Raw genomic sequence first — 25,697 nt, forward strand, 5'->3', positions numbered from 1 at the left:
ATCTCACGCTCATGTCCTTACCTCAAGTGAGATTTCATCAGCAGCTTGTGCATTGTAACGCTTCACCGCATGAGCTGCAGCTATCGCTGGTGTGTTGATCCCTGAGTCATCTAAAGCCACCAAACGGTTCCCTCTGTTATCAATCTGCAAACACATAAACAATTAACTGGATTTTATATCACAAAGTATGAAACTAGTTTTTAGGGGCTTTCTTGTTTCGTTTTTTCTAAAAATCCATAAAGTTTAATTGATACATCTAAATTTGATATGATTGTAATGATGCCTGTGCTTCTCCCAAAGGTTCTATCACAGAACTAGAGCAAAAAGCAATGCATCAGAAGTGATGAGTGCATCGCAAAGTGCCCTACTTTCTACAATTTGCTTGGTTTGATCTTCAAAGAACTTCTGCCTGAAAACAAAGTTTGGAAAAGATGCACCTTCAGGGCCCATAACTCTTCTAAATGATGCAGAATGCTGGAAAGTTCATTCAAGGTCTCATCAGTATAAAGGTACATAAAATAAACTTTAGCTGAAACATAATATTCCTTAGTAAAAATTATGCTGCAGAAGCAAAGAGGGATGAAAGGACAATCAGGGGCAATAACTCTTCTAAATGATAATCTGGAACATTTGAAATCAAACCCATTCATCGTCTCATTAATACACAGCTGCATGCCAAATTTGGCTGAAATCCAACAAAGTTAATTTGTGCTGCTGAAACCAAAACTGAGGAGGATGATAAACAATGGTTGTAACATCTTTACATGACGTCATGGACAAAATCCATGAAAGGCACATCTAGAATTGAAGACAATGCACACATGAACTGCATCAGAAGATACTAAATAGTTCCTGAGCTATGCTGGTTACAAGGATCTAATGTAGTGGAGATTTAATACGAATGGAAACAGAGCAATAATTCGGTCAAAATTGTACCTGTAAAAGACACATCTATATGTAATATTCAATTCAACCTGAAAATTGCATTCAGTAATATTTATGCATTGCATAGTTATGCTGGTCACAAGCAACATGTGATGATATGAAATTAACTGTCAAGGGCCATAACTCTATACAGGAGTTGGTGAAACAAAACCCATCAAAAGCACATCCAGGGATGAGACAATGTACACACTATTTGCATCAGACTATGTTGAATGGTTCCTGAGCTATGGTGGTTACATTAATTGGTTTAGTACAGATGTAATATTCATGGGAAAAGTACAATAACTCCACTCCATCAATATTCCACCGAAAAAGGTACATCTCTAAGTAATAGGAAATTTACCTACCAAATGGAATCCAATTGTGTGTAAGCTTTTCAAAGCTATGCTGATTAGAAGCAAAGTTACATGTGACAATATGAAGTTGGTTGTCAAGGCCCATAACACTATCATAAATGGAACTCGTTAGGACCAAAAAAAAACAACAACTGGCACTTTGAGGACTAAGAAACAATGTATGCACAAAATTGAACCAGAATATGTTCAGTGGTTCCTGAGCTATGGTGGTTGACATGATATGCTTGTAGTTTTTATGCAACAATAATGGGAAAAGGGACATAACTATATGCAACAATAATGGGAAAAGGGACATAACTATATGCAACAATAATGGGAAAAGGGAAATAACTATTAAAATCTGACTTGAAAAGATGAACCCTTTGATGAGTACATTAAGTTAAAATTTAAAATTCATCATCAAATGGCATCCAATTATGTTGATTTCTACTCAATTTTGAGCTTTGATGACTACATGAAGTACAAACAAATGTACAGACAGACATATGGACAGAGGGATTGACAGAAAGATGGAAAAGATGAGTACTAGATACAAACCCTAATACCTTTTTAACCTATAAGCTTCCAGCACAAAATTTCACATTATTATTCTGATGAGATTTTATAGCAGTTGACATTCGATTAACTGAGGACTGAGGGTTAACACACATCATTAGGTGTGTGAATCAAATGAAATCTGTCAAATTTGAGAAGAAAAAAAGAGTGACTTAATTCTATTTATTACCTAAGATATCTTTAAATATCATCAAAAATTATTTCAATAATGACATCCAATAAATATTTATATAAATTTCCATTAGCATAATGAAATTTTACTTTAATAATGAATGTGAAATAGTTTTATAAGATAATCTATGATGTGTCCAAAGTATGCGCAAGTCCAGCTTTAAGACTAAACTACAATGTTATTGTAATTAACTTTAAGCTATCTACACAACATTAGGCAGATGAGTAAACTTTGAATTTTAGCAATGCAATACATTTCCTTTTTCTATAATGATGGGACAGAAATTTGAAATTTGAAACTCTTTTATTCTTGTTATCATCAAAACTGAGTAGAAATCAACTGTACAAAATGTTTACAAAGCTTATATTAAGTATATTCAAATTCCAAATGTCTTTACAATGAAGGAAACAGTCTGTGAAAGCCTCCATACTTTGATGTAGAACCACGTTAATATGCAAAATAGAACCAGGGATCAAACCCATGACTAAAGACTTGCAAAGCATGTATGGCAAGAGTTATTTTCTTTCATCTTCTGTCCTTTCATTCTTCCAACTTTCCTTTCAAAATCTAACATGTTTTGAACATATAAAGGGCTTTTAAAACCAGCATAAAGTCATGAACAACGTGAGGCCTTGATAGTGCAGTGGTAAAACACTTGCTTCTCATCCCCATGTCACAGGCTTGAGCCAGGCACAAAGTGATATACAGGCCATGTGGTAGCACATACAAGGCTTGTCATTTACTCAGTGTTCTCTGTTTCCTCATTCTCAAGAGTTTCCTCATGCCAGAATATCAAGATTAATTATTTAAACATGTCAAAGCTGTTCTACAAATTATGGAAAAATTAAAATTTAAGCTTAAGTAAATTATAATAAATACTTCCAGCCAGTTGAGTACTGAGGCACAGTTAAGTAAAATTTATTAAATACCTTAGCAGTTGAGTATAGAACTAATTTCAGTAAATTACATTAAATACCCCTAGCAACTGAGTATAGAACTACATTTAAGGAAATTATATTAAATACCTCTAGCAGTTGAGTATAGAACTACAATTAAATTAAATACCCCTAATAGTTGAGTACTGAACTACATTTTACTAAATTATATTAAATACCTCTGGCCAGTTGAGTACAGAACTACATTTAAGTAAATTATATTAAATACCTCTAGCCAGTTGAGTATAGAACTACATTTAAGTAAATTATATTAAATACACCTGGCCAGTTGAGTATAGAACTACATTTAAGTAAATTATATTAAATACCTCTATCCAAATGAGTATAGAACTAAATTTTGGTAAATTATATTAAATAACTACATCCAGCTGAGTATAGAACTTCATTTAAGTAAATTATATTAAATACCTCTAGCCAAATGAATACAGAACTACATTTAAGTAAATTATATTAAATACCTCAAGCCAGTCGAGTATAGAACTACATTTAAATAAGTTATATTAAATACCTCTAGCCAACTGAGTACAGAACTACATTTAAGTAAATTATATTAAATACATCTGGCCAGTTGAATATAGAACTACATTTAAGTAAATTATATTAAACATCTCTAGCGAAATGAGTACAGAATTACATTTAAGTAAATTATATTAAATACCTCTAGCCAGTTGAGCACAGAGCCACAGTTAAGCATGCTTCCAGCCAAAGAGGAAAATCTATGAAGGTAGTCTGATAGCAGGTCTTCCACTTCCTGAAAATTTAAAGTCAAACACTGAGAAGGAGAGCATGGGATTGATTTTTCCATAGTAATGCAGAATCCACAAAGCTGTATTATGGGCCAGTTAAATTCTGTCTGATGATAAGACCATTTTAAATCACTAATACAGAATCACTTTGGAGGAACAGCCTAAATACCATACTTTAACTTTCAAGTTTTAAAAGAGTATAGCTACGTTCCACACCCTTTGTTAGTTATCCAAAACAAGGCAAAAGTGTTTTTATCTCAGCAATGTCACTGACGCTAAGTACAGACAGGAGGGATAAATCAACAATACAGTATAGAGAAAGAGAGAGAGATAAATAGGGAGACTAAATAGGGATAAATAGGGAGACTATCTAGGAGTTATTTCATTATAAGCCTTCCAAGTGGTTGTTGAAAAATGAACCTCTTTCTTCTTGACTGTGTTTAGCAGGGACAAAACTAACTAGTCTCAAATATTCTTTCAGTCCTTTCATATTTTATTTTATCTAATGAATATCAAAAATGCATCCATAATAGCCCATTTCCAGTTTGAGTTTAGGCCATGTTTTTGTGCCCATGAACAGTCCTTAATTCACTAATTTGGCACATTACCCTTGGCTGAACTTGACTTCTGTCACCGTGGTCAGACCTATTTCCATTTGAATGCATTCCATCTTTGGCAGTCCATAAAGCAAACAGAGAACCAGTCAACTGTTTTAAAGTTTGCATTAGCAATGACAAACGCAATCCTAAGCATTCTTCAGTATATGCAGCCTATTCAGCAGAGATACACCATAAATTGTGCATTACAAGCAAAATGGGGATCAACTCTGGTAAAGAACACCTAACTTAAATATTTTTCTTGTAAGGACTACATCAATTTGAGATACTGAAGATAATCTCACATTTTGGAAGGCTAAGGTGCCCATCTATGATGAATTAGAATCATCTTCTTCTGACAATGAATGTTCCATCTTGCTACTGACTTTTAGCCAAACCAAAACTACATAATGCAAGATCTGCCTGTTCCCATGGACCGTGAAAATCTGGAAATGAAGCCACCGAATTCTCTGGAAAGTGAGGTTTAGCAGGTCGAAACATTTTCGGAGGACCCAGGCTAAAACAACCATAACATCACCCTTGCCAATTAACCTGTCTGATTAACTCCCTCATATATTCCTATAAAGTGCTTTCAAATGGATATTTTGATCTGGAAGTAAATTGTGACATATAGTATGAGAGTTTAAGAATTTTCTATCATTCTTTCTCCAGCAAAATATCCGCAATCATTTTTACCTAAACATTTACGATATTTTTGTGTGTGTACATGAGAGATGAACTAGTTAAAGATATTGTAAGAAAATACAACTGCTTCAACACATTTTAATAAAATAACTGAGTCAAAATACTTTTAAAAAATAACAAGCAGCAAATTCTAAAGGTGCAAAAATAAACAATTTTTGGTATCAGATACAAATCATGAAGTCCAAAATGGTACAGCAAAAACTGGCAGTAAAAATCAACAATTTACACCATTTCAGCTCTCCGATACAAATCAGTAAGTCCAAAATAGTGCAGCATAAATTGCCAGTAAAAATTTAACAATTTACACTATTTCAGCTATCCAATACAAATCAGTAAGTCCAAAACAGTGCAGCAAAAACTGGCAGTAAAAGTTAACAATTAATCATATTCAATTACAAAGATTTCTATAACATTCAGTTAAATCTAGTTTAAAATATTGGAAGTCAGGTTGGAACTATTATCATTTAGAACCAACTGGACATGACAGACATCTTTTGGTGAAAACTTCATTCTGAAACAACAAGCCATTCAGGAGGTGCAACAAAAACAAAATTTTCAAGCTGGCCACTGTACAGCAGCCATACTGGATGTCAGACATACAATCTTCATTAAAAACCAATTGGACATCTCAATGAGAATTTCTATGAAAACCCCACTTCAATATAGCTTGAGGAAATGCAATAAGATTTTCAATATGGCTGCCATGATATACTGAATGTCATATGTGCACCATTTACTTTTCAGACCATCTAGGCATCATGAGAAGTCTTTCAGTGAAAACCCCATGCTGATATGATCAGCTATATTGGTGGAGTTGTAACAAGATTTTCAAGATGGCTGCCTTGGTAGCCGTACTGGACCCCAGATCAGCACCATTTTCATCAAGTACCAACAAGACATTATAAGAAAACCCCATGTTGATATGACCATCTGTTTTCATCAAGTACCAACAAGACATTATCAGAAAACCCCATCCTGATATGACCATCCATTTTCATCAAGTACCAACAAGACATTATAAGAAAACCCCATGCTGATATAACTATCCATTCAGTGAAAATGCCATGTTGATGTGACCATCCATTCAGTGAAAACCCCAATGTTGATATGACTATCCATTCAGTGAAAACTCCATGTTGATTTGACCATCCATTCAGTGAAAACCCCATGTTGATTTGACCATTCATTCAGTGAAAACCCCATGTTGATATGACTATCCATTCAGTGAAAACCCCATGTTGATTTGACCATCCATTCAGTAAAATCCCCATGTTAATATGACCATCCATTCAGTGAAAATGCCACGTTGATGTGACCATCCATTCAGTGAAAACCCCATGTTGATGTGACCATCCATTCAGTGAAAATGCCATGTTGACATGACCATCCATTCAGTAAAACCCCAATGTTGATGTGACCATCCATTCAGTGAAAACCCTATGCTGATATGACCATCCAGTCAGTGAAAACCCCATGTTGATTTGACCATCCATTCAGTGAAAACCCCATGTTGATTTGACCATCCATTCAGTGAAAACCCCATGTTGATTTGACCATTCATTCAGTGAAAACCCCATGTTGATATGACTATCCATTCAGTGAAAACCCCATGTTGATTTGACCATTCATTCAGTGAAAACCCCATGTTGATTTGACCATCCATTCAGTAAAATCCCCATGTTAATATGACCATCCATTTAGTGAAAATGCCATGTTGATGTGACCATCCATTCAGTGAAAACCCCAAGTTGATGTGACCATCCATTCAGTGAAAATGCCATGTTGACATGACCATCCATTCAGTAAAACCCCAATGTTGATGTGACCATCCATTCAGTGAAAACCCTATGTTGATATGACCATCTTTTCAGTGAAAACCCCATGTTGATTTGACCATCCATTCAGTGAAAACCCCATGTTGATATGACTATCCATTCAGTGAAAACTCTACGTTGATTTGACCATCCATTCAGTGAAAACCCCAATGTTGATATGACCATCCATTCAGTGAAAACTCCATGTTGATTTGACCATCCATTCAGTGAAAACTCCATGTTGATATGACCATCCATTCAATGAAAATCCCATGTTGATATGACCATCCATTCAGTGAAAACCCCATGTTGATATGACCATCCATTCAGTGAAAACGCCATCTTGATATGATCATCCATTCAGTGAAAACCCCAATGTTGATACGACCATCCATTCAGTGAAAACCCCATGTTGACATGACCATCCATTCAATGAAAACCCCCATGTTGATACGACCATCCATTCAGTGAAAACCCCATGTTGACATGACCATCCATTCAGTGAAAACCCCATGTTGATATGACCATCCATTCAGTGAAAACCCCAATGTTGATATGACTATCCATTCAGTGAAAACTCCATGTTGGTTTGACCATCCATTCAGTAAAACCCCAATGTTGATATGACCATCCATTCAGTGAAAACCCCATGTTGATTTGACCACCTTTTCAGAGAAAACCCCATGTTGATTTGACCGTCCATTCAGTGAAAACCCCACTGTTGATATGACCATCCATTCAATGAAAACCCCATGTTGATATGACCATCCATTCTGTGAAAACCCCATGTTGATATGACTATCCATTCAGTGAAAACTCCATGTTGATATGACCATCCAATCAGTGAAAACCCCAATGTTGATACGACCATCCATTCAGTGAAAACCCCATGTTGATTTGACTATCCATTCAATGAAAACCCCATGCTGATATGACCATCCATTCAGTGAAAACCCCATGTTGATTTGACCATCAATCCAGTGAAAACCCCATGTTGATTTGAACATCCATTCAGTGAAAACCCCATGCTGATTTGACCATTCATTCAGTGAAAACCCCATGTTGATATGACCATTCATTCAGTGAAAACCCCATGTTAATTTGACCATCCATTCAATGAAAACTCCATGTTGATGTGACCATCCATTCTGTGAAAACCCGATGTTGATAAGACCATCCATTCTGTGAAAACCCCATGCTGATATAACCATCCATTCAGTGAAAACCCCAAGTTGCTATGACCATCCATTCAGTGAAAACCCCCATGTTGATTTGACCATCCATTCTGTGAAAACCCCATGCTGATATGACCATCCATTCAGTGAAAACCCCATGTTGCTATGACCATCCATTCAGTGAAAACCCCCATGTTGATTTGACCATCCATTCTGTGAAAACCCCATGTTGATATGACCATCCATTCCGTGAAAACCCCATGTTGATATGACCATCCATTCAGTGAAAACCCCATGTTGATATGACCATCCATTCAGTGAAAACCCCCATGTTGATTTGACCATCCATTCTGTGAAAACCCCATGTTGATATGACCATCCATTCTGTGAAAACCCCATGTTGATATGACCATTCATTCAGTGAAAACCCCATGTTGATATGACTATCCATTCAGTGAAAACTCTATGTTGATATGACCATACATTCAGTGAAAACCCCATGTTGATATGACCATCCATTGAGGAAAAGTAGCAATAACAAGATTTTCAAGATCTGACCTCAGAGTGGATGAATTTTCATTTAGGAAAAAGTAGAAATCGTAAGAAGTCTTTTATCGAAAACCCCACATTGACATGACCATCCATTGCGGAGTAGCAATAACAATATTTTGAAGACAGTCAGTGTTGTGGCCATATTGGATGTGCAAAGAGCACCATTTTATCTAGGAATAACTAGACAACAAGATGAATGTGTGTTTAAGTTTCATGGTAATCCCCCATGTGGTTTAGGAGAAGTAATGATAACAAAATAGTGCTAATTGATGAACATCAGATGACCCACAATGGACAGACAATGGACAACATCCTGTCCCATCCCATAAGTTCTTCAGATCTGTTACCAGCAAAACGAAAAATGAACTCATTTGAGAAAGCTATAACCAACATGCCAAGAATCCTAAATTTTAGTGGTGAAATGTCCAATTATGTTTTTGTTCATTAAAACAAGTCAATTTCTGATATGTTGCAAAAATACATCCTCAAGGAAAGTGAAATGATGAAACTGCAAATGACAATGTGTGCGACAAGCATCAGCAGCCCAGACATGACACCAAAAGATGGGCAGAGATTTAAGTTCATAATACAAGCCATACAGAGAATAAGGCACACATATCTAATTTAAATCTACTCACTGTATACCTGTTGGATTAAATTGGATAACAGTTGTGACCCACGTTTTATACATTACATGGGATTCAAAAGTCTCAAGAAAGTAGCCCTTGAAGCCATGACACATACAGTATGTGTTTATGTGTGCTTGTAATGCAAATACAACTGGTGACCCAAAGAAAGTTTATTTATAATTGGTTTCTACCTTAGTTGTACAAACTGACAAAGAGTATACATTATTTTCTTTTATCACTTTGATTTCTCTGATAAAAGGCCAATTTCCAAATTGTGCAAAACTTAAAAATGCCTCAACTCATAAAGCCATGACCTTTCTTATGTAACCTAATTGGAAAAAAGTGGAAAGTCATGACTAGCTGATATAACATAATAGGATCTGTGGTGACTTTGTGGTTAGCATGCTGGAATTGTGACCAAAACGATATGGGTTCAAATCCCACCACTGGAGTAACCTTGGGTTAGCTACTGTGGTATGCATGTCCTTGGGCAAAGCACATTATTTCAACTGCCATGGCAGTAAGGAACCTACTTGTGTTGCCATGTAATAAAATTCTAAACTAAACCAGATGTCTCACATGGCCACTAAAGCAACCAGAACTATTGGTGATGGGTGCACATTAAAACCCTGCTCAAGACAATTACCTCTATGAGGCCTTAAACAGATGAGCATTTGTGGGGAAAACAAAGTTAGGAGATGACTGGCATCAAAGGGATCAAAACTCCTGTAAATAATCATATGGAATGTTTAAAAAAAACAAATCCTTCAATAACTCATCAATACAAGTAACATAACATGAGGTTGATCAACAATGGCCATACCTGTCCAAAAGGGAGTATATATGAATCTGAATGACAAGGGACATAACTCTTCCAAGATAGTAGAGATAAAACAGAATCCATAACTGAAACATCAGAATAGGTTCAGTAGTTCTGAGTTACATCAGTTACTAGCAACATCCCATGTGATGATGTAACATTAATTGTCAAGGGCCATAATTCTATCCAGAATACAGTTTCCAAGGCAAAACTAGTACAAGGTACATCTAGATGAAAGAGACACTGTATACATCAAATTAACATAAGAATCCACTGAACGGCTCCACCCACCAAATTACATCAAATTGTGAAGAACAGTTGCAAGTGGTTGCAACAAGCATAAGCAGACAGACATACTGACTAATGGACAGACAGACAAGAGGATGGAAAAGGGAAAAGTGGTTACTATAAGGCGACCATATCTTGATATCTGAATCACAACATCTTTCAAAAACTAGAAAAACACAATTCCTGAAAAATGAGACAAAAAGGTTTAACAAGATGTGATGGGCAGATGGGAAATTGGACAGATATGACAAAAACAACTGTTAAAATTAACAACAGTGATCTCACTGTTGAAAAAATGACAATAATGCATAAACAGTGGACACCCTAAGAGTCCACCTACTGTTGAGAGGCCATCTTGAGCCACATCAAAATAGTAATTTTTGTTAGTCTGACCCCTTCAAAAGAGGCCACCAATGTTATCTGACCAGCACTTTACTGCAGAAGGGGTGTCCAGAGAGGTGTGAACCACTGTATATTCAAGGTCACTGTTCTTACATATGGTGGGAGTTCACTATTCTTATGTATGATGGGAGTTCACTATTCTTACATTAAGTGGAGTTCACTATTTTTACATTAGGTGGGAGTTCACTATTCTTACATTAGTTGGGAGTTCACTATTCTTACATTAGGTGGGAGTTCACTATTCTTACATTAAGTGGGAGTTCACTATTCTTACATTAGGTGGGAGTTCACTATTCTTACATTAGGTGGGAGTTCACTATTCTTACATTAAGTGGGAGTTCACTATTCTTACATTAGGTGGGAGTTCACTATCCCTCATCTTGTTCAGGTTAGGCAAGTGGCTGAATTTCCTGTCAAAAATACACCGATGAAGCTGCTTGTCCAGCATACAGAAATTTTCTAATGTTCGCCGAACAATCCATGTTTTGTCATTAGCATGGACCCTGACGTGGAGAGAGTGGTGGATGGAGTCCGCACCATTGTGGTGATAGTTTTCATAGTCATCTAATGCTAGAGATACCTGGAATAATAATAATAATAATAATAATAATAGCCATCGTCATCTATATCATCATCATCATCAAGATGCAAAGACTGACAAGTTGTTGGGGCAAGAGGACATTACTTTTTATTTGGGTGGATTGGATTTATGTGGTACTGGATGTTCTTCAAACATAACATGGTTGGATAATATATCTGCTGAAAATTAACTAGCTTCTGATGATTGTTATCAGCAAAACGAAAACAAGAGTCCCTTGAGTGGACTGGTGTTCTACTGTCCAAAACATTTTCCAGAAATTAAAGCCAATACCATTTCTCCATTTAAACTGCTGAGTGTTGAAAATACCTCTGATATTCTTCAGTAACAACATTTCCATTTAAGACCATCTAGGTATCATAAGAAGTGCACAAATGAAATCATACTAATATGAAAATTCATTTTGAAGGAGTAGACATAACAATATTTTCAGGATGGCCAACATGGTGGCCATATTGAAGGTCAGTCTGCATCAAGGACCAGCTAGATACCATAAGAACTCTCCTGATCAAAACCCTATGTCAAAATTACTTTCCATTTAAGAAAAACGTTAATAAGATTTTCAAGCCGGACATAATGGTGGCCATCATGGATATCAGATCAACACCATTTTAATTTAGGACCAACAAAACATCTTAAGCAATCTTCTGGTGAAAGTCCCATGCTGATATGACTTTCCAGTTGTTGTTGTTGTTGTTGTTGTTGTTGGGTTTAACGCTATTTTTCAGCACAAGAAAGGCTATAAATATATATGTGGTCCAATGGATACCAGATTGGGACCATCTCCATGTAGGACCCAGCAGGCATCACAATAAGAGTTTTGGTGAAAGCACAATGTCAATATGATCACCCAAAAAGAAGTGATAAATGTGATTTTCAAGATGGCCATTGTGGCAGCCATATTGGAGTTCAGACTGACACCATTTTCATTTACGACTAAAGAGATATAATAAGAAGTAATTTAATAAAAACATATTAATACGACTATCCATTCAGGAGGAGTGGTGTTAAGATTTTCAAGATCAGATTAGGCCCAGACCATCCATTCAAGATGGCATCTGTGATGACCATAATGAACATCATCAGGTCAGTGCCATTTGTTACATCAGACATTCCATTCAAGAGAAGTAGCAATAACTAGATTTTCAAGATGGCACCTGTGAAGACCATTATGGACATCATCAGGTCAGTGCCATTTGTTACATCATACATTCCATTCAAGAGAAGTAGCAATAACTAGACTTTCAAGATGGCATCTGTGATGACCATAATGGACATCATCAGGTCAGTGCCATTTGTTACATCAGACATTTCATTCAAGAGAAGTAGCAATAACTAGATTTTCAAGATGGCAGCTGTGATGACCATAATGGACATATCAGGTCAGTGCCATTTGTTACATCAGACTTTCCATTCATGAGAAACAGCAATAACTAGATTTTCAAGATGTCAGCTCTGATGACTGTACTGGAAGTAAGATCAGAACCAACTTCATTTAGGACCAACGAGACATCATAAAAAGTCTTCTGATGAAAACCCTACATCAATATAACTTTCTGTCCAAGAAGAGTAGCGTCAAGATTTCAAAGATGACTACTGTTGTGACCATATCAGATCAACCAAACATCATAAAAAGTCTTTCAGTGAAAACCCCATTTTGATATGACCATCAGTAGGTGTAGCAAAATTAAGATTTTCAAGATGGCTGCAATGGTGGCCGTACTGATATCTGGACAGCACCACTTTCATTTGGGAACAAGCAGACCATGAGATGAATGTGTGACCACAAAATTTCATGGCAATCCTCCAAGTAATTTAAGAGAAGTTGCAATAACAAATTTTTGCTGACAGATGGATGGGCTGACAATGGACAAGGTATCATCCCATCTATCACCAACAGACCATAAAAGCCTAACAAAGCCTGAGATTTATCATCAGGATACAGACAACTACCCAAAAGCCAAATACAAGGGCAACTCTGGGCCAAGAAATCTGGGTTAGCAACACACTCTCCAACTTCAAAGGTTTTTCTGATCTATTTTATTTTTAATTTTTGTTGTTGCTGTAATGGCATCATATTGGATGGCAAATTGGCTTAATTTATGTAATAATCATGATAAAGAGGGTCCAATTCCGCTGACTAATCTGTGAGAAATTGCTTAACTCACTGGAAATTCTTGTCATTTTTTGTGAAAACAGGAAACATATTTTTGGGGGTTACTTCTGAATGGATCCAGGAGATTCTAGGAGATTTTCATGTAACTGGATGCTCAGTTGTATGAAAGCCATTGTTTCTGAGTGTCCATTTTGACCATGCATGGGCTCAAGGATGAAAATTGCATACAATTTTCTTGTAAGTATTGGACACAAAAATGTCTTCTCCTGGCACCATTTTACTCCATATCTTAAACTTGCAAAGGTCCATCTGTTTGTGTGCAGTTCAGGCCAAATTAAGACCTAATGCCAAAAGGTCTAAAACCTAGACACAAACTCTGGTTCTTAAACTGATAAGTTTTGGCCTGAAAAAAAAATTGGGTCTCAAAAAATGTTTCCACTGTACTTATTCATGCAAGTAGAAAGTCTACATTATTTCACTTCAGGTGAAAATAAGACTGTGTGTGTTTCTGGCTGGCCAACCATCCTTATTTTTCATTGCTGACCCCAGCATTCCCACCCTCACCCCACCATCGCTGGGGTAAAAGTAAAAAAATAGCAATTGCTGACACAAAACACGTAACCGATGAACACCATACACAAGATCATAAGCTCACCTGGCCTTATACCTAGGTAAACTAAGACATTTTTGGCAAAAACTGTAGCAATAAACATTAGTTTTCCTTATGAATTATCTGCATTTTTTTCATCAATGCTGCTAAGTTTGACCTCTTGACAATCTAAATGACTGACTTCTTTATGTAGATTCTTTATTATACATACACCACTCCCTCAATAAATTATAAACCCACTTACAATGCAGGGTCAGGCATGGATACCATTTTGTTTACTAGAAAATACAAACAAAAATTTTAATTTTTAAAAAACAAAATGTACCCCATTTGCTGACTATGAAGTAAATCACAATCAGAACTGCTAAATGAAACCTTGATACATCACTTGTTTTATCATCAAAAGTGGTATTTAATACCCGGAAATTTGATTCAGTATCATGATATTTTCACCTTTTAATAAAAAGTCAGATTTTTTAAAGTTTTCTTTCCAAAACAACATTGTAAGTACATGTACACTGCACATAACAATATCTGATGATATTTCAAATAATGAAAATGACACTAATTCTTATCTTTGGCATTCAAACATGAAAATTTCAACCTACCATCATTGTTGTGTCTGTGGGCATTTCTATGAGAATGTAATTAAGTGTTAACCATGTTTTGATCTCCAGCTTTTAGGAAAGTATTTGTTGCATTCTTATGCTATTTTATATGAAATCAAATAAAGGAGGTGGAAAAAAAGAAAACTTAAATGGCATTCAAATCCTACCTGTGTAAGAGCTAGCGGTCCTGTATTGGATCAATCTAACACTGTTATAAATATTATTATTTATTATTAATTATTTACTATCAGCAAAAGTAAACTACTTTTAAATTAGCCCAGTCATTTATAAATGTGACCAAAGATTGCAAGGCAACCAAGCGAAATGACTACTTGTTAAATAAGAAGCTGTGTTTCACATATGGACATGCAAGTTACACAGTTAGTAGTGAACTTAAAATTCCTGAACGGGCACTGAAGAGATTTCCTCAAGGATGAGAAGACATTTCACTATTATATGTACCTGCAATGAAATCATGACATCAATACTTTCCTAATAAAAAATAAAAAAATATTTCAATGTTGATGGCTGTTTCACAAAATTCAAATCCCTATTTTTTTAATAAAAGATTATTGTTTTGTTTTGAATCAACAACAAAAAGTAGTGACATAATACACATGTACAATATTTCAAAGGCTGGATATCTTGAAAAAAGGCAATTTATACAAAAAAATGAATGGCTTCATTTGAAAATGCTGTAATGGCAATTATTCATCCAATTATAAAACAAGTATTTAACCATTTAATGTTACCACCCCCACCCATGTTTTCTCAATGTCCTGAAATTTGTACAAAACATTTCATTCTCTTTGACTTTATTATAAATTTTTGTTCATTTTCTTTGACTTTAAAATAACTTTTTCAGAATTATTTTGGATCCAATTCATAATACTCTTAAGTTCCTCTTCAATTTTCATTTTATAACACTGATTATTAAATTGTTTGTTAAGTTTTACAAAACTTGCTGGTTTTGCTTCTTTCTGTTACTTAGTTTATAACGAAAGAGTCGTAACACCACTTGTATCAAGTGCCACCATGGTGATGTTATGAAAAGTTTCAAAGTACTTAAATACCTCATGTGTAAACTTACTTGCAGGGAACCCAGCTCTACAAAGTCATAGTGGAAATGAGCACAGTCTTCTAGCTTTGGAAATCGTATACTGCCATCTGACAAGCTGAAAGATAGGAAGTTAATTTCTCTTAAATACAGTGAAAAAATAAATAACCCCAGGGTTCAAATCTAGCCTGAGGCTAGTAAGATTTCAGTCAGACAGGTCATAATTTCAACAGTCTGAAGGCTTGTAAAGTTTCAGTTGTTGACAGTCAGCATTTATGGGAAGGACAAGTAAAGATAAAGCAGAACTAGTACATCTTTCAATTTACTTGTCCTTCTGGTGACAATGAAACAGGTATTAAATTATAGCCACGACTATTGAATTTAGCATTCATCAGACAGTACCTGGATCTATTTACACTTCTTGATCTACTGATATTTACAAGCAACCAGTCTATACTTTTTGTTCTACTAGTACTTACAAGCAACCAGTCTATATTCCTTGTTCTACTAGTACTTACAAGCAACCAATCTATACTCTCTGTTCTACTAGTACTTACAAGCAACCAATCTATACTCTCTGTTCTACTAGTACTTACAAGCAACCAGTCTATACTCTTTGTTCTACTAGTACTTACAAGCAACCAGTCTATACTCTTTGTTCTACTAGTACTAACAAGCAAACAGTCTATACTCTTTGTTCTACTAGTACTTACAAGCAACCAGTCTATACTCTTTGTTTTACTAATGGGGCACGCTACAGATATCATGAACTTCTGAGACAGTGGCAGGTGTAAGGTGAATTGTTTACATTTGCAACGTGCACAATGAAGAGAATGTTGCTATACCTCTCCATTACATTCTTGGACTGTGGCTGAAATTTCTATGGATATTGTACTTGTGGAAATTGTACATGATCTAAGCACACAGCTAACTAAAATGACTGCTCCCTTGTGCTAAAAAATAAGCCTGAATTGTCTAAAGTACACTATCTTTAGTACCTATTAAAACAGGGATAATACCAACATTGATCTTGGTTCCAAAATAAGGTTGATGTGCTCAATTGTCATATCCATCTTTCTGTATGCTTGTGAAACATGGATGATCATATCAGATCTACAAAGAAAGATTCAGGCCTTTGAAAAGAGATGCTGCCGTAAGATTTTGGGCATCTCATACATTGACCATGTAACCAATGAACAAGTCCACATAAGGATCCAGCAAGTCATCGGACCCTATGAAGACCTCTTGATCACTGTAAAAAGCGCAAACTGAAGTGGTACAGTCATGTCTCAAGATCATCTGGGCTGGCAAAAACAATCTTGCAAGGCATAGTGCGAGGGTGCAAAGAAGAGACAGACAGGAAAAGAGGTGGGAAGGCAACATTAAGGAGTGGACAGGCATGGGATTTGGAGACTCCCAAATGGCAGAAGAGAACAGGGAAAGATGGAGAGAATTGACTGAAAAGTCAACTGTGGTGACCCAATGACCTCTTGGGTTAAGGGATTGATGATGATGATGAAATAGGAAAAATTAATATAAAATGTCAGAATCGAACCCTATGCAAAATACAAAAATGTGAAGTGCCCCCTAGTACTTACAAGCAACCTGTCTATGCTTTGTTCAAGCAACAATGCCTACACTGTTTGTTCTACTGGTTTCTTTCAAGCAATCAGTCCACACTGTTTTCTTTAAAATGACTTTTCAATCAGAAGTAGCAGTAACAAGATTTTCAGGATGATTACCATGATGGTCATGATGGATGTCAGAATGGCACCGTTTACATTTAGCACCTACCACAAATCATAAGAAGTCTTCAGATGAAAACCCAATCTTGATAGGACTTCCCATCTAAAAAAGTTGTCATAAGATTTTCAAGTTGGCTTCTGTGGCAACCATACTGGATATCAGACCAGCACAGTTTTTTTTTAAATTTCAGACCAATCAGACACCATAAGAAGTGAAAACCCTGTGTTGATACGACTTTCTACCTGTGGTGGCCATATTGGATGTCATATTGGCACCATTTTAATTTAGGTCAAACTATACATCATAAGAAGCCTTTTAGTGAAAACCCTACTGGTATGTTGATATGACCATCCAATCATGTGTCATGGTGTTAACAAGTTTTAAGACACACTTTGTGGTGGCCATATTAGACAGCCTGGCAGCACCATTTTCATTTGGACCAACAAAACGTCATAAGAAGTCTTACATTAAAAACCCATTGCCAATATGATATTGTGTTTAGAAGCAGTAGTAATAATAAAAAATTTCAAGATGGCATATTTTTTTATGTCAGTTGTACAACATCTTCATTCAAAACCAGCTACACATCATAAAAAATTCTTAAGTGAAATCTTCATGTTGATATTACCATCCATTCAAGAGTTGTTGACATGACTTTTCATTCAGCAGTACCAATACAAATATTTCAGGATGTCTGCTGTGGTGGGTCAGATTGGTACCATTTTCATTTAGGACAAACTTGACATCATAAGAAGTCTTTTAGTGAAAACCCCATTTTCAAAAGACCATCTATTCAAAAGGAGTATTAATAATAAGATTTTCATGACAGTTGCTGTGGTGGCCATATTGGAAATATGAGCAGCTATATTTTCATTTATGACAAACTAAATCTTGGCATGAATGTGCATGTAGTGTTTTATGCCAATTTTCCAAGTAGTTTAGCAGGATTGGCAATAACAAACTTATCATGATGGATGGATGGATATCAGATGATGGAAGACAGAAAACAAGCTATCCGATGCAACCAGTAGATCACTGCCATCTCACCTCTGTCTGCGTGGGTTCGAGTCCAAGGCTCGGCTAGCGTGGGTACGTGGGAAAGCCTGCCAGTAGCTTCTCGTGGGTCGGTGGTTCTTCCCTGGGTTTTCCAGGGTTCTTCCTCCACCAGTTATACTGGCCGCCATGTATAGCCTATCTTGTGCTGAAAAATGGCGTTAAACCCTAGAACAACAACAACAACAACAGCAACCAGTAGAGCTTCAAATTTCAATACTTAAAATATTTTTCTTTAAACTTATGTTACCCATCAAACACAACTGATTCAAATTAATTTTAAGCTGAAATGTGATTTCTACAGAATTGTTTCCCATCTTGTGCAATGAAGAAGTTCATCAAGAAAAAGACTGAAAAGGCATGGCATTCTTCTGCATTTGATGCCTTGTGTATCCAGTTCTGAATTTCTGTAGCACACATTTTTCACAAAGGTATAATCCTAACTGGTCACCTTATATTTCAAGATCTTTCCAAACATGTCAATCTAAGTACAGCTGATTTGTTTTGATTCATCAACATACAAATCCTAGTGTGATACTAGCACTCTGGTACCCTTCACAAACAGGCATCACAATTGGCATCACAACAGTTATCACAATAGGGCATCACATACAGGCATCACAACAGATAGCACAACAGGCATCACAAACAGGTATCACAACAAGCATCACAACAGATATCACAACAGGCATCACAACAGTTATCACAACAGGCATCACAATAGGCGTCATAACAGTTATCACAATAGGCATCACAACAGTTATCACAATAGGCATCACAATAGTTATCACAATAGGCATCACAACAGTTATCACAATAGGCATTACAAACAGGCATCACAACTGTTTCTATGATCTAAATATACCTGTCTTTTAGTTTTTTGCTACATAAAATTTTATCTGATTGGAAAATTGGAATCGGACAGAGAAAACTGTAATGACGTAATCTGCAATTAAAAATAGGAATGCTTCTTCTAAAATTGGCATGGTAAACATCTGCAACATTACATCTTTATCATTGTCTTATGAGGGTAAGCATACATACATTATATCTTTATCGTTGTCTTATGAAGGTAAACATACATACATTGTATCTTTATTGTTGTCTTATGAAGGTAAACATACATACATTGTATCTTTATCGTTGTCTTATGAAGGTAAACATACATACATTATATCTTTATCATTGTCTTATGAAGGTAAACATACATACATTAATTAAAACAAGTACATTTTCATAAAAATGACACATAAAATGTATTTACTGACCACAACACAGAAACATTGCAACTTACCAGGCAAAATGAGAAATTAAAGTTTTCCTGTTTGAATCATCAATGCAAATCTTGAAAAAATGCATTTAATAAGTCTACTCCAGACTTTACATCCTCTGCAGATAACGTTTTAAGCTTATGACTGCCAAATTTTACTTAAAATTAAATCAATTTGTGATTTCAATTCACAAGGTTTATTAGAAAAGATAAAAGTCATAACTGAAAGTTGGAAATTGTGTTTCTTGTAAATGATGAAAATTCTGTTTGCTGAAAGTCCTGTAGGAAAATACTCCTTGATTTATTGAAAGTACAGTTACAGTATACTCCTTGATATGTTGAAAGTCCTGTTACAATACACTCCTTGATATGATGGAAGTCCTGTTACAATAGACTCCTTGATATGATGGAAGTCCTGTTACAATATGCTCCTTGATATGTATAACAACAGCACATTACTCCCAGCAATGACAATAGCAAAATGATAAAAAAAATCCAAACTTTGTGAATTCAATCAATAAATCTAAGAATGAGTTGGTGTCAGGACTTAAAACTCACTACTCCTCTTTATAATGGTGATATAATAGGAGGAAATGGCACTCAGGATGTAGGCTCTTGTCAGGCGATAAGTTTTACATGTATACTGCCTAAAATGAACATGCACAGTCATCTGTACAACAGTGTAAAGAAAAATTTCATTAAAATAATTCAAGTCATATTTTTGATAGGTTACTGGCACATTATATCTGGGTATATTTCCTATGGAAGTAGCTACAGCATTCACTCCCAGCACACACCTATCCTTGCCAGTCTGGCACATTATATCTGGGTATATTTCCTATGGAAGTAGCTACAGCATTCACTCCCAGCACCCACCTGTCCTTGCCAGTCTGGCACATTATATCTGGGTATATTTCCTATGGAAGTAGCTACAGCATTCACTCCCAGCACCCGCCTGTCCTTGCCAGTCTGGCACATTATATCTGGGTATATTTCCTATGGAAGTAGCTACAGCATTCACTCCCAGCACACACCTATCCTTGCCAGTCTGGCACATTATATCTGGGTATACCTCCTATGGAAGTAGCTACAGCATTCACTCCCAGCACCCGCCTATCCTTGCCAGTCTGGCACATTATATCTGGGTATATTTCCTATGGAAGTAGCTACAGCATTCACTCCCAGCACCCGCCTATCCTTGACAGTCTGGGTTTTCATCAAGTACAAACACATGGCTGCCACTGCATCAAGGTCTGAAAAACTGTAGCAAATAGGAACCAATGGCTTCTAAGGCAGATCTGGTGTACTGGGTGGAGGAGAGGTGATGATCGCTTGGACTAGAATGGACCGGTGATGTTCTTATTAATCAATCTGATCTGTACTGGTCAGTTTCAGTAAAATGACCAATCATTGACCATGATTTCTGTGACCAACATTGGTGGGAATTTTGTTAAGCACAATTTATGCTCATCTGGGCCTGAGCTTCAATCAGTGTACAGGAACTGATTCCAACACATGGCTGGACACTACGTAGCACATACTTCTGCAATAAACCTTTCAACACCTTCAATGGGGGGGGGGTACAAGCAAAAATAACTGCACTTATGATCAAAGTTCATGAAAAGAAAAAGAAAAAATGATCTACAAATTCATGTCCTTCACCAAAATAATGTGATCTTACTACAATCACGTCTAATCCAAAATGTTGCAAAACACACCAGTGGATAAATGGCAACCATTTTAATTTGAATGACATGGATTAATTGTCCTCACTTATGTTATATTAAATAAAGAACTGGATAAATTGAAGTTAGATAAACTAGATTTGACTGCATATGGTTTTCTCCCACTGAGTACCCTATTTTGGTATGGTGGTGCTCTACAGTTTCGCATTTTGCATAGGGTTAGAATTTTAAAGAAAAAGAATTTCGCCAGCTTTCCTCACTGGTTATACTGGCTATTTAAAAAAGACCTTGTATATCTTAGGCATAATTCAAAGAACCTTTAATTCCCTTTATTTTGGTGTATGATTGATGGATGTACTATGGGATATAGAGTATACAGCTTGGCCTTACTCCAGTCGTGCACCTTTCAAAAAAGTGCTAGCTCCACTTGGTCATTTTCACTTCCTGAACTTCAGAGGTAAATTGTATAAAAGAGAGCCAATAACTTTATTTACATTTTATATATGTGGTAATTCATTCATTGCACTTTCAGAAGCTGGTATTGTCTAGTCTGGCAAAATTCCTTTACCCTAATTTAATAGCTGCTATGGATAGTGTATTTTTGACTAATTTTGGCTGATCTTTTAGCACAAGGGAGCAGTCATTTTTAGTTAGCAGCGTGCTTCGATCATGTACAATTTCCAAAAGTACAATATCCAAAGAAATATCATCCACATTACATTAATGCTGCATAGAGGTATGCCACAACATTCTCTGCATTGTACATGTTTTAAATACAAACAACTTCACCTTACATAAGTCACTCTCTCAAAAGTACATAACTGGTGAGCGCCCCCTTAGTGTGAATTCGGCTATATAGGAACCAGTGAGTACCCTACTTTTGTGTGTGAGTTTGGCTACATAAGAACCAGTGAGAACAATATTTTTGAGTGTGAATTTGGCTACATAAGAACCAGTGAGTATCAAGAATATTCTATGTTTGAGCATAAATGGGCCTACATAATAACCACAGAGTATTCTATATTTGTGTTGTGAATGGGGCTACAAAAGAACCACACAGCATTCAATATATGTATGTGAATGGGGCTACATAATAACCATAGAGTATTCTATATTTGTGTGAATGGGACTACATAATAACCACAGAGTATTCTATATTTGTGTGTATGAATGGGGCTACATAATAACCATAGAGTATTCTATATTTGTGTGAATGGGACTACATAATAACCACAGGGTATTCTATATTTGTGTGTATGAATGGGGCTACATAATAACCATAGAGTATTCTATTGCTGTTTGTGTGAATGGGGCTACAAAAGAACCACACAGCATTCTATATATGTATGTGAATGGGGCTACATAAGAACCACAGAGCATTCTATTGTTGTACGTGTGAATGGGGCTACATAATAACCATAGAGTATTCTATATTTGTGTGAATGGGACTACATAATAACCACAGAGTATTCTATTGTTGTTTGTGTGAATGGGGCTACAAAAGAACCACACAGCATTCTATATATGTATGTGAATGGGGCTACATAAGAACCACAGAGTATTCTATACTTGTGTGTGTGAATGGGGCTACATAAGAACCACAGAGCATTCTATTGTTGTATATGTGAATGGGGCTATATAATAACCACAGAGCATTCTATTGCTGTTTGTGTGAATGGGGCTACAAAAAAAACCCACACAGCATTCTATATATGTATACATGTGAATGTGGCTACATAAGAACCCTAGAGTATTCTATATTTGTGTGTGTGAATGGGGCTACATAAGAACCCTAGAGTATTCTATATTTGTGTGTGTGAATGGGGCTACTAAGAACCCTAGAGTATTCTACATTTGTGTGTGTGAATGGGGCTACTAAGAACCCTAGAGTATTCTATATTTGTGTGTGTGTGAATGGGGGTACATAAGAACCCTAGAGTATTCTATATTTGTGTGTGTGAATGGGGCTACTAAGAACCACCAAGTATTCTAAATTTGTGTCTGTGAATGGGGCTACATAATAACCACAGAGTATTCTAAATTTGTGTGTGTGAATGGGGCTACATAAGAACCACAGAGTATTCTATATTTGTATGTGAATGGGGCTATAAAAGAACCAAGAATATTCTATTTTTGAGCAAGAATATGGGCTACATAATAACCACAAATTATTCTACATTTGTGTGTGTGAATGGGACTACATAAGAATCAAAGAGTATTCTATTTTTGGAAGATAAGATAAGAATTCTTTATTTCAGACTACAAAGTCCATACCTCTAAATTAAAATAAAGATATAAAGTAAAAACATTGTAAACATAAAAGAAAATATATATTATACATACAAGTATGCAGATACATCTACAAAATTAACTGCGCCCTGCATTGTAAAGAATGAAATTAAATGGCACATTTAAAGAGTAATTTGTTCCATCTACTAATAATATGAGAATTTAAATGAATGTCATAGTTCCAAAGAGATTTCAATATACAGTTCTTACTATTAGATATTCTTGTCATCATTGAGAATACATACATTCTCATTACTTAATCAAAACTGAATACATTATAATTTACAAACATGTTGGAGGCACTGTTCCACCTAGGAATACCTAATAGAAAATGATGACTATTATTATAACCAATAACTAGTTTTCTTTTCATACATTCACTAACGTTTGTCCACAGAGTAGCACAATATAATGTGCAGCAATAAGATCTGAATAATCTAATTTTGATATCTGATGAACAATTCCTAAATTTACGCAGAAGCATGTTTGTTTGAGTACACAAAAATCGGTAATGTCTCATCATCTTCATTATCTGACTGATTGGATTTCAAAATATGACCCAAATACATATAACTGTTGACATACACAAGAGCATTGCCGTTAAGATGTACAGGGGGAGGAGATAGTAATTTGAAAGAAGTTGGTTGAAAGTCCATGCATACTGATATTTTTGTATTATAGATGATATCATTCTCAAATGCGTATTGTTCACATATCTTTAATAATTTCCTTAAACCTGTGATAGGAGGACTTATCAATGATATATCATCAGCAAAACTTAAATTATTAAGAAACAACACATTTGGTGGCAGATTAACCCCAAGTAACACTGACCGAGATTACAATTTGTGTGTGTGAATGGGGCTACGTAAGAGCCACAGAGCAGTCTATATTTGTGTGAATGGGGCTACATAATAACCACCGAGTATTCTATATTTGTGTTGTGAATGGGGCTACAAAAGAACCACAGAGCATTCTATTTGTGTGTGTGTGAATGGGGCTACATAAGAACCACAGAGTAATCTATATTTGTGTGTGAATAGGGCTACATAAGAACCATACAGTATTCTATTGTTGTATGTGAATGGAGCTACACACGAACAGAGTATTCTATCTCTGTATGTGTGTGTGTGTGTGTGTGTGTGTGAATGGGAAGCTATGTAAGAACCACTGAGTATTCTATATTTGTGTGTGTGAATGGGGCTACATAATAACCATAGAGTAATCTATATTTGTGTTTGAATGGGGCTACATAATAACCAGAGTATTCTATATTTGTGTGTATGAATGGGGCTACATAATAACCACAGAGTATTCTATTTTTGTGTGTATGAATGGGGCTACATAATAACCACAGAGTATTCTATATTTGTGTGTATGAATGGGGCTACATAATAACCACAGAGTATTCTATTTTTGTGTGTATGAATGGGGCTACATAATAACCACAGAGTATTCTATTTTTGTGTGTATGAATGGGGCTACATAATAACCACTGAGTACATGTATTCTATATTTGTGTGTATGAATGGGGCTACATAATAACCACAGAGTATTCTATTTTTGTGTGTATGAATGGGGCTACATAATAACCACAGAGTATTCTATATTTGTGTGTATGAATGGAGCTACATAATAACCACTGAGTATTCTATATTTGTGTGTATGAATGGGGCTACATAATAACCACAGAGTATTCTATTTTTGTGTGTATGAATGGGGCTACATAATAACCACAGAGTATTCTATTTTTGTGGGTGTAGACTTGTCTCCTCATCTAATTCTTATAGTCATGTACACTTCCTTGAAAAGTCTGAGGAAATAATACAAGGCTAAACCCTGCTTTATCAAGCCCCACAAGCCATTGTTTACAGTGTTACTTGTACAATCAAGTATTTCCTGTAAATGAACCTTTGATGATCCTCCCCTTTTTGTACATTATCTGTAAATCTGT

General features: G+C 35.8%; 1 protein-coding gene across 4 annotated transcripts in view; it reads right to left on the reverse strand.

The window, feature by feature from the left end:
• LOC149793018 (uncharacterized) overlaps window positions 1-25,697 on the reverse strand; it is a 184,183-nt gene that overhangs the window by 61,524 nt on the left and 96,962 nt on the right. For 3 of the 4 annotated variants that reach the window (XR_016422692.1, XM_089966893.1, XM_089966892.1), the window contains 4 exons: window positions 15,734-15,818; window positions 11,064-11,291; window positions 3,643-3,735; window positions 22-144 (listed from right to left, as the gene is read on the reverse strand). Coding sequence is in view for 3 of the 4 variants with exons in the window: in XM_089966893.1 (XP_089823019.1) it covers window positions 22-144; window positions 3,643-3,735; window positions 11,064-11,291; window positions 15,734-15,818 (529 nt within the window). In the remaining variant the exon portion in view is untranslated. Of the gene's footprint in view, window positions 1-21; window positions 145-3,642; window positions 3,736-11,063; window positions 11,292-15,733; window positions 15,819-19,793; window positions 20,128-25,697 lie in introns of those variants that run through there. The other variant, XM_089966894.1, reaches the window with a different exon arrangement.

This window comes from Sinohyriopsis cumingii, chromosome 8 (genome assembly GCF_028554795.1).
Source record: "Sinohyriopsis cumingii isolate HCF-2022 chromosome 8, ASM2855479v2, whole genome shotgun sequence".
NCBI lineage: Eukaryota > Metazoa > Mollusca > Bivalvia > Unionida > Unionidae > Sinohyriopsis > Sinohyriopsis cumingii.